The sequence below is a fragment of the Sander vitreus genome, chromosome 9 (genome assembly GCF_031162955.1).
Source record: "Sander vitreus isolate 19-12246 chromosome 9, sanVit1, whole genome shotgun sequence".
Classification (NCBI taxonomy): domain Eukaryota; kingdom Metazoa; phylum Chordata; class Actinopteri; order Perciformes; family Percidae; genus Sander; species Sander vitreus.
The window spans coordinates 3,509,628-3,524,484 of NC_135863.1; the positions used below are offsets into that span (position 1 = coordinate 3,509,628).

General features: G+C 39.8%; 1 protein-coding gene across 1 annotated transcript in view; it reads right to left on the reverse strand.

Moving 5' to 3' along the window:
- The window catches only part of LOC144523071 (carboxyl-terminal PDZ ligand of neuronal nitric oxide synthase protein-like), a 202,004-nt gene extending 192,466 nt beyond the window's left edge, over positions 1-9,538 (reverse strand). Inside the window, exons 1-2 of the mRNA XM_078258373.1 lie at positions 9,065-9,538; positions 8,623-8,694 (exon numbers count right to left, since the gene is read on the reverse strand). Of these exons, the coding sequence (XP_078114499.1) occupies positions 8,623-8,694; positions 9,065-9,169 (177 nt within the window). The 5' untranslated portion in view covers positions 9,170-9,538. The remainder of the gene's footprint in view (positions 1-8,622; positions 8,695-9,064) is intronic.
- Between the last annotated feature and the right edge of the window lie 5,319 nt (positions 9,539-14,857).

Here is a 14,857-nt window from a genome sequence, read left to right on the forward strand (position 1 = left end):
TTTAACAGACTTAGAAACCAATCTCTTCCTATTTATCTTGGTTTTTTTTGTTGTCTCAGCAGCGTTAACGTCTCTCTCTACGTCCTCTTTCATTACGTGTCTCAGCAGCGTTAACGTCTCTCTCTACGTCCTCTTTCATTACGTGTCTCAGCAGCGTTAACGTCTCTCTCTCTACGTCCTCTTTCATTACGTGTCTCAGCAGCGTTAACGTCTCTCTCTACGTCCTCTTTCATTACGTGTCTCAGCAGCGTTAATGTCTCTCTCTACGTCCTCTTTCATTACGTGTCTCAGCAGCGTTAACGTCTCTCTCTACGTCCTCTTTCATTACGTGTCTCAGCAGCGTTAACGTCTCTCTCTACGTCCTCTTTCATTACGTGTCTCAGCAGCGTTAACGTCTCTCTCTACGTCCTCTTTCATTACGTGTCTCAGCAGCGTTAATGTCTCTCTCTACGTCCCTCTTTCATTACGTGTCTCAGCAGCGTTAACGTCTCTCTCTACGTCCTCTTTCATTACGTGTCTCAGCAGCGTTAACGCTCTCTCTACGTCCCTCTTTCATTACGTGTCTCAGCAGCGTTAACGTCTCTCTCTACGTCCTCTTTCATTACAACGTGTCTCAGCAGCGTTAACGTCTCTCTCTACGTCCTCTTTCATTACGTGTCTCAGCAGCGTTAACGTCTCTCTCTACGTCCTCTTTCATTACGTGTCTCAGCAGCGTTAACGTCTCTCTCTCTACGTCCTCTTTCATTACATGTTCAAAATAAACTAAACAAAAAAATTTTAAAAAGACTTCTATCAGTAGCCCATGTCTGCTAACCAATTTCCCAAGCAAATGCGTACCTTTTGTTTATATCTTGTGTTGAAAAGTTGTAACAGGACGCTGGCTGATATCAAAGATCTGTACAGCAGGGATCTTCAACAGGGGGTCCGGGACCCCTTGGGGGTCCTCAGAGTCAGTGCAGGGGGGCCTCCAAATTATTGTTACTTTTTTAATGTTTTTTCAAAAATTGAAGTTTTAACATGAGTCTTACATATTATTAGCAAATATAAAGCCCCACTGATGATAGGCTTACTGGCCCATAGGTTAGGTAGTCACTAAGATAGCATCCACAGATACAGTTCATCCTAACAATTCACCGTGCTACATGTATATGTTAAGTAGTCTATGCAAAAAAGGTATGTATAAAGGCTTTAAACCGCCCTACACATTATTGTAGGCCCAGTTTAATATGCAACATCATTTTATTTTTATCCATTTCTCTCTCAGTTAAGGGGTCCTTGGCTTAAACACTGTTATAGACCCCTGCTGTATAGCATTCATGCCTTTATCAGAGCAAACAACTTTGACTTAACCGGTCAAACAACGTCTGTCGACAAGCCGGATTAATCTCTCTTCAGTGTCATCCAGTGGATGAGAACATTCACCCAAATGACGCCGTTACCAATTTCATTTCAATATCAAATTGAGACCCACTTTTCAGAGCAATATAGGCACCAAAATGACAAATGACACTGACGAGAGGGGGGGTCAGCCAACAGGATTTAATTCAGGGAATGAATAATGTCTCTAGTTCGGAGTGAGGACCTTGAAGTATCATGATCTCGAAAGGGGAAATGGCAGAAAGTAGGGCTGCATGATATGAGGAACGTGTTCTGGGATTACATTATTGAATATCATGATAACAATATTACATTACATTGAAAAAAAAGAACCTCCCAACAGTTTAGTGAGCTTTAAAACTCCTCTAACTGAAGACATGTCATCTCATGGTCTATGATATGATTAGGTAAAAATGGAGGGGTGCGTGTGATACAAGGTGTGTTTTTTTTTCTTCGAGCTGACATGACCGTGTTAAGTCTGCAGCGTTATTCCGCCTCGTCCGTTACTCAGATGTGGTTCACAGACACTTGTTGCTGTGGTGAGTGAGGACTGGCCACAGGCATGTAGGGAGAATGGCAGCCAGGTTTGCCAAGCTCTTAATAAACTGGGACTGGCTGCGCTCCCGTTTGGTTTTTAGCCACATGAATTGTGGCTATGGATATATTTCACGGTAAAGATCGGTTCTTCAAAGACACTTTCTGCGCTGCGACTTTTCAGTGAGTTTTAGAGTAAATCAGTTACTGTGCAACATACGGTCAGACCACAGGATAAAAAAATGATGTCCATTATTTTAAAATACCTATTATCCAGAGGTCTTTGCTGTGGTGAATAATCATAAAGGGGTTGCGTGATGACAGAGCTGTGTGCTGATGATATGCATTTATCATGAAGTAAAGAGAAAAAAAAGCACTGCATTCCACAGTAACTGATAAAAGAGAGTTTGGAAGTCTCTCTTTCTTAATGCAAGACATCTCTGCTGAGAAGCACATTTGTTATCCGGGTGGATTCATTGGACAGCTTTTATATCTTGTTAACGTCAATCAAACTGAGGCAGGTCAGCTCCAGCTGCTACTGATTAAAAAGGAGATATACGAGACAATTTACAAAATAAACAACATTAAAGGTGTCATTTCACGTTATTATCTATTAAAGATTGTCACTATCATCTTTCTATTTCATCTATTATTCCTCTTTGTTTCTGTTTTTTTCTTTTCTTATTTCTTTGATTATCTGTGCAAATGGCATTGGATTCATTTTTCTTACTTTTATGTTTTGAACCTGTGTTGTCGGCTATAGATGTTTGTTTGCTCAAGTGGTATTTGTCTAATATTTTTTTCATGTTATGTGCTTATTGGACTAATCAGGAGTAGCGCTAATTTCGCGCTAATTCCAATTTTGTTGTATTTAATACAATGACAAAAAGGGCTTTCTAACACTCACACAAGTCATTCACACTTATTAGCCACTGGTTCTGCATTTAAAACATCATTGTGAGGACTTAAATAAATAATGGATGCCATTAACAATTCCAGACAAAGCTATGACAAGGGAGTGATGGCAAATATGCTGAGGCAGTTCCTAAATAAATACAGCCACCGCTACATAATGAGTGTAAATACTCTATGTATTTTCCTGTGCACACAGCATATAGAGCACACTGTGCAAAGTCTAAGTCAAAGGCACTGAAAACCATGGGATTATTTCTCTGAGTCATCAAGCTTAGCTGTCAGATAATTGTACGGCCACGCCACAATTATTACCACTTGCTCATGTTAATGTGACACTCTTGTGACCACTGCGGGGACAATGTGTATTAGATATTTAGAGTATCTGTTTACTGATATTCAATCATTTTTAGAAATTCCTTGCCAAAAGATTATTTTTTTTTATACTTTTTAACTTCCCTATTTAACTTTGGAAAGTTGGTTAGAAAAATGATCATGTTCATCAGTTTTCATTGGTTTCACCTGTAGTGAGTTAAGAGCAATACTTTTTGACATTTTATAGACATGAATTTGGATTTATTGGATTTTGTCACGATAAAGTACCCTGATTTGTCAGATATTTACGCAATGCATTGGATCAGCCAAGAACATTACCAGCTGTTATTCAGTGTGCCGATGTGCTGCAATAGCAGCAATCGGCAGAATGACTATTATCCCCCATACTTATTCTTCATCTTCCGCCACATTTTTATCCCTCTACTAGTCACGGAGCGTTGCCAACACACGCACACAAAATACATCAAAACGTGTGTAATGACCTGGAATGGTGTGCTATCATTTGAAAAAGAGATTTGCCGCACGGTTTTCACAAAATCGGCAAAAAAACGCCGCAAAATTTCCCATAGACTTTAATGGGAAATCTTCGAGAAATTGCTTAACATAGCTCAAAACAACCCCTCTTTGGGACCACACTGTATCGCAGAAAAATAATTAAAAGTTTAAACCGAAGACAAGACTTTGGCCTTTATTGGGCTGAATTGGCATTCTGATATCAAGCACGGTTTCTACCAAATCACAGTTTATGTATTGTCCAGTTTTCAGACCGTTTCAGATAGGGCTGCACGATATTTTGTTTCATCGTCTACATAATAATTTAATAATAACCGTCTACATAATAATATTTTTTTAATTTCGATTAATTAATCTGAGAAAAAATAACGCGTTAAAAAAATTAACGCAGATTTATCCATTTCATATTGATTGAAAATCTGGTGCCACTGATATGTTGAGCTGCAGTACAATTCTCTAAAATCTTTCCAAACAAATTGCTCTCTCCCCTACAATTTTCACTCTTCATACATTATGGTTGGTCAAATGTTTTTTAAATTAACATAAGAGACTTCACCTGTTTCAACGGCCACTAGAGAAGTCAGCTGGTAAAGTCAGCTAAAAACTATAGAAATTAAATAATCAATAATCCATTTTATTTCTACATTACAAACAGCTTTACGAAATGGCAGAGTTTTAGACGGAGTGGAGCCTCAACAACGGCCCGAAAGCACGGTAACGTTACATGGTGGAGCGAGCTAGTGAGTGAAGAATCTCCATATCCTGACGGAGGTCAACATTGTACAAACCATGACTCCCAGCCATGGATGTAGTATAAGAACTGTGAAAGGACTCGCCGCCAGAGACGGTTTAGAACGGAGACGCCCCAACTCAGAGTAGTTTCCTGTATCTGTGTCACGTGGGCTCCGCTACGGCCACGCCTCTTGAGGAGAGTGGCGATTCTTTCGGCCCGTAGTCACTGAAGTAAATATTGGACCCGTTTTTCACAAGCTCCATATCTCCAGAACATTCTGACACTAACATGGCATTTTTTCACTAACATGACACCCCAGGAGAAAGCAAACTTTGTTTTAACAAAGCATTTCTATTTCTCTCTTTTTCCGCTGTGCTCTTTCAGTCTCCTCAGACACATCTAATCTTCTCATCCCATGCTGCTCAATCTTCCTACAGGCAGTTAACTCTGCAAAGACAGATTAATGAGAAATTAATCCCTTTAATTCACTCTAAAAGGTCTCCTCTCCTTTAACCAGATAAGCTCCTGCTGGACTTTGCCAGATAGTGATAATAAATTAAATGTATAAAAGGACCTTTATATTAGACAGCATGTTCGTGTCAGCGTGGGCTTCAGCTGATGGTTTACATCATTTATCTGCAAATATTTCATAGTCAAAAGATGAATAAACAGATTTAGCACTGAAATGATCAGTCCATCAATTGATTAGTTTGAATGGGAATTGATTAACACAGTTATTGAGTGATTTTCTAAGTCATTCATCAAGCAGAAATGCCCCTCATTGCTTGTTTCAGCTTCAACAATTCTTCTACTTCTACTTTATTCTGACATTTTATAAACTAAATGATGCATTTATTCATCAAATAACTTTTTGTGGAAGGGAGTTTCACCAAGTGAAGCTTGAATTGTTTTTTCCATCTGTGGTAAACTAGGTTTCCTTATTTTCTTCTGGGACGAGTAACAAATCATTCCAGATTAACATGCAACACAAAGTTTGTGTGTGTGTGTGTGTGTGTGTGTGTGTGTGTGTGTGTGTGTGTGTGTGTGTGTGTGTGTGTGTACTGTTTGAGATCAACAGATTTACACCGGATCCTGCAGCGCTGCACGCTTTGCTCCACTGTAGGTGGCTATTTCCTGCTTTGCCATGCCATTCGTTTGTTATCAGCTACTGGTTTACAGGTGACTCGTGCACACAATGAACAATGACACCATACATCAACAGGTCGCCTGGCAACCAGCATAGCTATGACTTACTGTGCAGAAAGAGAAGGCTGATATAAATCTTGGAAAAGAAAAAGATCTTGGCACTGTGGGGAGCATCTTTCTTTCAGTAACTCCACAAGGCATCAACAATTACATGAAATTGAAAACTAGAAACTAGACTAGAGGTGTCTGTCCTTGCTTCATCATCCCTGACGTACTTTGAAAATGGTTAGCAAAGACAGTGTCAGGGTTGACTTATTTTTTATTTTATTTTTTTTAGATGAAGGGGATTGAAAAAGAATAATCTGTGGCTGTGCTAAATCTCTGCCGGAGGAACCGACTCTTTGGACAGACTGCAACACTAAATGACTGAGCATGTTTTCTGAATTCCCAAAAGTTTGTACCCACTTCTTGTAGCAACTGAACAGGTGCTTTCTAAATCGTTCTATTCACCATCATAGCAGGGCTGGGCAATATATCGATATTCTATCGACATCGTGATATGAGACTAGATTTTGGATATCGTAATATTGTAATATGACATAAGTGTCGTCTTTTCCTGGTTTTAAAGGCTGCGTTACAGTAAAGTGATGTCATTTTCTGAACTTACCAGACTGTTCGAGCTGTTCTATTATTTACCTTTACCCACGTAGTCATTATAACCACATTACTAATGACTGTTTATCACAAATCTTATTGTGTAAATATTTTGTGAAAGCACCAATTGTCAACCCTACAATATCGCCGCAATATCGATACTGAAGTATTTCGTCAAAAGAAATATCGTGATATCTGATTTTCTCCATATCGCCCAGCCCAACATCATAGATTTAGGGGGGAGGGGGAACCTGAGTATAGAAAAACATGTCATATTTCCCTGTGTGTAATGTGGCGGTCTGCTGGGTCATTGTTTTGATGTACCCTATATTCCTGCTCATTCAACAGAGTAGAAGCCTCTGACCTGTGCCTTCACCATGCTCAGTCAGCAAAACACTTCCCAGGCACTTTCTGGAGCTGCTTCACAGTAAAAACATCCAGCAGTTTAGGGAGCCAAAACAACAATGTCTCTTGACCAAAGCCACCTTTTTGTTGCTTCAGTCCTGCGTAAATCAAGACCACAAATTGCACAAATCACAGTGATTAGTGGAGTAATTTTGATGCCCCTTAGTCACTGTCATAAAGCCATAGAAAGAGCTAATTATGTGTGTCAACCTGAGGGAATTCACTTTAGATTTGTTTGCTTTAATTTACCCTTTAAACAAAAATACAACACATTTTGGTTTATTACTCAACAACTCAACAAGAATTTAATAAAAGGTGGAATCCATAAGCAGAGTCAGAGTCTGAATCCGAGTTTTAAAAAAACCACATGATAGTTCCAATTCGGCAGTCAGGATTTTGTGGCTGGTGTAAGCATGTGTTAATCAATATGAAAGTTGAAGGTGAAGTTCGCGCACGGCGTTTTATTTTCTCTTTCATTTCTTAAATCAACAGTCAGTTCAGGTTGCTTCGGCTTTCCTTCTACTAAAGTAAAACAAATGCCTTCAGAGCTACTCCAGTAGTCTCATGCTTTCCAGTGTGACCTCTCTTCCGAGCTAGATACCTGTGGTTTCTCTCCATTGTGTTGTCAAGCCAGTGTCAAACCATTTTCACACTGGACGAGCCAAACCAAAGCCTTTTTTTCTGCCAACAACAGCTGCCAAATCAGCACACTGGGAGGTCCACTTTATAGGAGCACGTCACTTCTCTGAACAGGGCAGTAAGAACATTTTGCACCTTATGCTCAACTCTGAACACCCTGCTGGAATTAACCTCAATACATAACAATGACATGCAAATACAGACTGTACTCGGACTGCTACAAACCTACGGTCAATTTCAACAGAAAATGGCAGTTATCTGAAATAAAATGTCATGGAAAGTAAACTGACGGTGCATATGTCCCTTATTTTACTCTGCTGTTTTGGTCCCAAAATCCGTTACATTTTTTAGGTAATAAAATACGAACAAATGCTTGTTTTGCCTGTGTGTGTGTGTGTGTGTGTGTGTGTGTGTGTGGTTTTGAAGGTATCATCGATTACTCGCAGTACACCTACCATTTCATCACCATAATCCTCAAATACCTCTGCACCACTGGCACAACCTATATTAGGTTGCTAAGCCAACTGCTGCCAAGCTGACAGACACACTGATTAAGATTAAGTCTAGTTTCTGGAGCTGAAAAAGCTGTAAATCTTAGGTTTACACAGCAGAAAGAGGGAGAGGGAGAGGGAGAGGGGGTGGATCACACTCCAGTGCATTGCTTCAAAGAAAACTTCCAAACAGTGATGGAGCACATGGGAGACTAAACCTCCTGCAGGGCAGGCCAAGCCTGGGACAGTACAAAGTCTGCACGCATAAACTCCAAGGTGCTTTCATTACTGGCATTCATACCGCCTATGTAGACATGATAACACCGTAGTTAGTGTGTCCATCCAATCACTTGTTTTACACCACTTTATGCTTTAGTTTGGTGATCTGATATGCTATTCTCTGTGGCATTTAGTAAGCAAGGCCACCTAGTAGTCCAACCATTGTTAAAAGCATTGATTCGTGCATTTAGCATACAATGCTGTATATTTAAACTTTTTATATCAGGGCTATAGTGGGCAAAGTTCCCACAAAGAAACTATTACATTTGTACAATATTGGTGTTCTAAATTTGGCATCAGGGAAAAAAACCAAACCCCAAGCACTATAGTAACATTTCAATTCACATAACTTAATCATCTCAGATTTCCACGGTCCTACGTCAAAATTAACGTCAACAGAAAGGACAGTGAACCAATTCAAAAAGTTGACGCTTTCATGGTATAAGTTATTGTTTGGTCGACCATACATATGCCGAATACAGCAGTGGACCGAGGTTAATCTTATAACACCCCATGTCGTATTCTACAAGACATGGTCATTAGCTGATCAACGAGGATGTGAAAAAAATGCTATATTTGAAATGGGATCGAGATTCCACCCACCCGTATTCTTCTCATCGCAGCCACAATCTCCACTCGGCTGCTCGGCCGCGTCACATCCAGACTGCCGATGTACTGTTGTCAAGGAAGTAAAATATGACAGGTACAACACATTATTGAAACAATAGTTGACATTAACTTGATTTTTAAGTAGGCTACTGAAACAGTTCAAGTGTCAATTTAAGGGAATGACTCTGCGCAACTACAATATCTCAACTAACTAACCTTAACTTAAACAATTACTTTACTAGCTAGCCAGATCTCTCAGGATTAGCTAGATATCGGTTATTTCAGTTAGCTTGACCAGTGAAGTTTAATACAATACCTTTTGTAGTCCTAGTGTTGGCTATTTAGACAGGTTGTCTACTCGAAAACTGTTACATTTTAATAAGACGTTAACCTATAGTTCTACACTTTGGAAGTTCGTAGTTGCTTGTGAATTTACCTTTGCCTCGAAGTTGATCCCATGCTGGAATGCTTCCTCGTTGTGCAACGGAATCCTCAAATCATGCCCATCATCAACGAGGTTGTACTTGGTTTTTGCAGGCATTTTCAAAGTGTGCACTACTCCACACTAACAGAAGAAGCAAGGGAATATCAACGGAAAAAAAACCGGGTCGGTTTAACAGGGAGTAATCCAAGAAAAAAACACAATTCCAAATCCGGTTAGTAGGTTACATGTTCTCCATCGCAGCAAACCGTCCCAGCATTGCAACGCTACTACACCGCCCTCAACAGCGACCAAGTGGCGGCAACTACTTTACCAGCGCTCCGGCGCACCGCTGCCCTGCTAATATTTACCGGAACAGCTTTAAAAACATATACAGACCAGCGGATACAGCGATATACGAGGACAGATGTGTTTTCCTGACTTTTCCTGTGGTGAGTGTGGAAGTTGGTTGGGTCCTGCCTCCTGCCGTGGACTCTCCCCCCGCATGGAGAGTGGGTATGATTGGAGGAGTCCAGGGTTCCCACCTGTTTCCATTGGAACACAGGCGCACCGTGGCTCTCTGGAGGAGGGGCTCAGAGACTGGTACCTGCCCCCTCTTTTCCCTCCTACCTTCCACCATGACTTCCACACACACACACACACACACACACACACACACACACACACACGCACGCACGCACGCACGCACGCACGCACACACACACACACGCACACACACTCATGGGAATGAATAACCACAATGTCACTCACACAAACAAAGGAGTGGTGTAGCCGACTGTACTGTATATACACGTTACATGTTATGTTCTTCTGTAAACTCTGGCTTTGTAATTGACAAATAAACAATTTTCGGAAAAAATGAAATACCTGTTTACTAAGGCAAAAGGAATGGCCTCTATTTAACTGAAGAAAACCAGAAAACATGTGGTTTAATCATCACATAAAAGAATGAATGAATGATCAAAGATACTGGCTGGAAGATGAAATGGTAATTTACACCCTAGGAATTTAACTCTAAGCCCATCTGTTTGGATGAGAATAAGAAATGTTAAAGGCTTCTGGTTGATGTAATAATAATCACAAACCTCTGCCTCTGAATAAATAAATAAAAAGGGCAAGGCTACCGACTAGTGGCCACATCTGCTAGCACATATAGAGATATAACAAATGTAAGAATAAGTAGGCTATTGATATGATTTCTCTCTTTCCATTTTTCTTTCTCATACACATATTGCTTACATATAGCCTAGAATTCACCAACTGAATTGATCAATTCAGGCTTAAATATTTTTTTGTGAATGACTCATCACTCATATTAACATATAGAAACATATAGAAAGATGTGGATAAAACCAGCCATATGGACATAAATGTTGTCTAAACCCTTAATAAACTTCAACTCCCTTAAATCTCTGAATTTAATTACATGTGTTTTAATTTTTGCCAGTGAACAGGCTGCTGTAATAATCACACATGTAAGGACAGAATAACATCTAAAGCTTTACTTTGGGCTTTTAACAATTAACTGCAGTGTAAACAAGCTTTAAGATTAAAAAAGTAATAATCAAGGCCATCTATTTATCACTGTATCTATCACAAAATAGCTAAATTAACCTTAGATCCCAAAGGTCATGTAACATCAAAATGAGACTTTAAAAAAACACTGATTCATAATTGCTTCAGTAGGGATCAGAACATATTTAAAATGCTGAACAATGCTGCAAAAACACTAACGTATTTCAGATATTATAAGCCTTAAATACAATCTGGTCAAAGTACGACACGTACGGGTGCCGGTTGAGCTCACCTGGTAGAGCAGGCACCCGTACATAGAGGTTCACTCCTTGACGCAGCAGCTGCAGGTTCGACTCCGCCCTGCAGCCCTTTGCTGCATGTCATTCCCCCTCTCTCTCCCCTTTCATGTCTTCAGCTTTCCTATATAAATAAAGGTCTAAAATGCCCCCCAAAAAAACAATCTTAAATAAAAGTACAACATGTACATTGATAATATGTTACAATGTGTTGTTGGTAATTTAAGAAATATCCTTCACACTGAGCATCTTCCACACATTCTGTTTAAGCATCTGGAATAAAAGCATCTCCAGACGTTCCATAAAACACATTGATATGTTGTCAGAAGACACGGTCGAGCTGCGTTCATGTTTAATGCAGTTGTCATGTTGTATAATGCACACAGACCATCTGTATCACCCTGGGAGTAAAGATGCAGCGCTCTCCGGGGAGGAAAGTGGAAGTGGGGCAGCAGTAATTCACATTCTCGCCACCTCTTTGGAAATATATAATGTAGGCCTACTGCTGCTAATGGCATCCTGAGGGCTGATACGGTTTCAGGGTGATGTTGCTTATGATTTACTCTGGATGCTATAGGTTTAAATCTGGCATCTGGCTACCAAAATTTGTTACATACCATTTCACATTCCTCTCGATGATTCTATGCTTCACTGTATAGAGTTAAATTAAATCCTAAACTAAACTAGCTATTTTCTATATATTTCTTTCTGTATTTAATGTTAATTATTCTTATTCATGTTCAATATCTTTGTTTATGATGCACCTATCACCAAGGTAAATTCCACTTAAGTGTTACTTATTGTGGCAATAAACGCTTGTCTGATTTTTGGGGGGATTTTTCATCATTCATCAAAATGAATTCCCTCATTTAGCAACGGTGTTCATTTTTGAAAGCTGCGTATAGGTGACACATCTTTGAACAGAAAGATTTAAAACAATCTTAATGTCAATTTTATTTGTATAGCACCTTTCATTAAATGTAAACCCAAAGTGCTTTGCATTAAAAATAGCATACACATCAAAACAAAGCATTAATAAAAATAGGATTAGAACAATATGAGACCATCTCAAAGCTTTAAATGACTAAGCCTCAAGTTTTCAAGCGCATGTGGACATTGAGGCCCACACAACACTTATTTTATGCCCCTTTTCTTTCGCTATGCAGTATTGTGATGGATAAAACAGCTGTATTACACTATTTTACCTTTTAAAGTCCCTGAGGTCAGGACCACCTTGCCCTCATGGCAGCAAAACAGCTTGATGGCAGACAAGAACAGCTGCTGTCCCTGCACGAGGTATTATTGCTGAATATAAGGGACCCCATGTGCTCTTAATGCTCTTTTGAAAGGATAGAGAGCTACCTAATCCCTGCCAGGTCTTCAAATACATGTCTGTTGATTAGAGCTTTAGGCTTTTAAAGCATATGCTCCCTACTTGAACTAGGTTTTGGAGATCAGTGCAAAACACCATGGTTCCACTTAAAAGCCAAAATGCAACATGTAAAGATTTCACAGCCACACACTCCAAAACAAAAACAAAAAAAAAACGCTGCAATACTGGAGCCTCTTTCTGCAGAGAACTGACAGAATGGGTGAGCTATACATAAAAGACCTCAGTGTGCGTCATGGAGTCAAGGGAGAGCTAAACAATCCTTCATAAGACACCGTGCGTGTTACATGAATTAGACAAGTCAGATGTAATGATGTGTTAAGTGAGCATATGGTGAAACGTGTTTGGCCTAACATTGGCAGTCTATATCGACGACGTTCCACTTCCGGGATTGTTCAGGTGCCACCGGAAATTCCTCCAGACGTCCCTCTTTTTAGGTCGGATGTACGTCACCTTTCGCTTCCTTAGTGTTGGCGTTCTAAACTCCGGTGGATTTCTGAGGACTATGGTTAACTGCTCCTCAGATCTCTGCAGGGTAAATCCAGACAGCTAGCTAGACTACCTGTCCAATCTCAGTTTTCTGTTGCACGACTAAAACAACTTTTGAACGTACACATGTTCCACCAAAACAAGTTCCTTCCTGAGGCTGTTTTGCAGAGGTACCGTCATTGTGTCCGGGGCTTAGCGCCGCCCAAGATGATTGTGATTGGTTTAAAGAAATGCCAATTAACCAGATCACAGTGGTCCAACTTGGTTCACATCCATACAGAATTGTGCTAAACTAGCGCAGGATATCAGTGGACAGACATCACAATGGACACTCAATAGTTTTTTCTTCTTTCTTCTTTTCAGTGAACTGAGATTTCAGACTCTTACTTATCATAATCATTTTGTGTCATCACTGACGGCTGCAGGGTTGAACAACTATAATTTTTACATCTATAAAATGTAGCGTATTGAATTGTGGGATTTTTGAGGACACTAATGGCGGAGAATAAATGTAATGTGTGCTGTATAGTAAATACAATAGGGAGTGATTTCTGACATAGCCGGAGTCTATTTTCACACTACTCTGGCTATATCTGAAAATCTTTTCCTTTGTCCACATTAAACTGGTACTTTTCACATCCAAAAACTGACCTTATGCTCTCTTGAGTGGTTTAATCTGAACACACCAGCCTCATGAGTCAGTGTGAAACAGAGCTTTGGTTTTCTTTTGGTGCCAACTCCATTCATTGTGAGGTCACTGTGTCAGCAGGAGCCCTGAAGCTTGGATACTCTCTCTCTTCTGCATCAATCTCAAACACACACACACACACACACACACACACACACACACACACACACACACACACACACACACACACACACACACACACACACACGCACAGAGCCTTACACATCTCGAGGGCCTCTTAATCTGAATTAATAATGGCGATTTCAAAAAATGTGGGGCACACACTGCAAGGAGTAAATCCACTTCTCATCTGAGAGTTATCAGTGAAGAAGACCAGACAAGAAGGGAACAAATGATGACAACAACACATTTCTAATTGTGCCTGAAGCTGTGTTACAACATGGAATATCGATGGAACAAACACATTTCAGCTCACACTCGGGGGTAGATTACTTCAGATATAATCTGCCGCTGATATACAAACAAAGACTTATGGAGCCAACAAAATCCATTATCTGCATACATACAAGGCTCTTAAACGTGGTGTTAATTAATGCAAGTAAGGAGCTCGGACTGCAGTTAAATGACTCTCAAATGGAACGCTGAGTCAGGCGTAGTATTCATTTATATACATCCCTTTGGTGTAATTAACACTGAGAGTTTTAGATGGCTTAGATGTTAGGAAAAGAGGATTCCTTCATAGAGGTGTTTGGTTAAATTAGGCTTTCAAGGGCTCAATAATAAGAACAACCATGATGATGATGATGGGAACATCATTTGTTTTGTGCGTGATTGGTCATAAAGAAAGGACTAGATAAGTTAAAATGTTGATCTGATGAGACTGTAAAATGGAAATCACCAGTCATTACAATTCATCCTGACAGGAGAATGAAATGTCTGTAGCCTACAAAATATCACAGCAATCCATCAAATAGTTGTTAAGACATTTTACTTAAACAACACATGTGATCCTCATAGTGACACTGAATAAAATGTACAAAATATTATGGCAATCCATCCAGTAGTTGTTGGGATATTTCAGTCTGGATGAAGTGGTGGACCGACTGGATGACATCCCTAGAGACATGCTAGCTAAAAACATCCATATGCCAATAATATGGAACAACCTGCTTAGCAGTTCAGAAGCCCAGGGCAGTGGTTAAAACATGGAACAGTTCATTGTGCAGTGTACAGAATATAATAAATGGAGCAGTCTGCAACCACACAGCCCTCATAAACTGAAGAAAAAAAAGTGCTGGTATGAAATGGAAAACAGAAGTAAGGGTGCCACCATGTGGACACATTATGAAGTGCAGAACATTTCAACTTCTCTGACCAAAATAAGAAAATTCACACAATAAAAACATGTTTGTATTTGCACAATTTAATCAATTAGTTGTGTTTTTAGC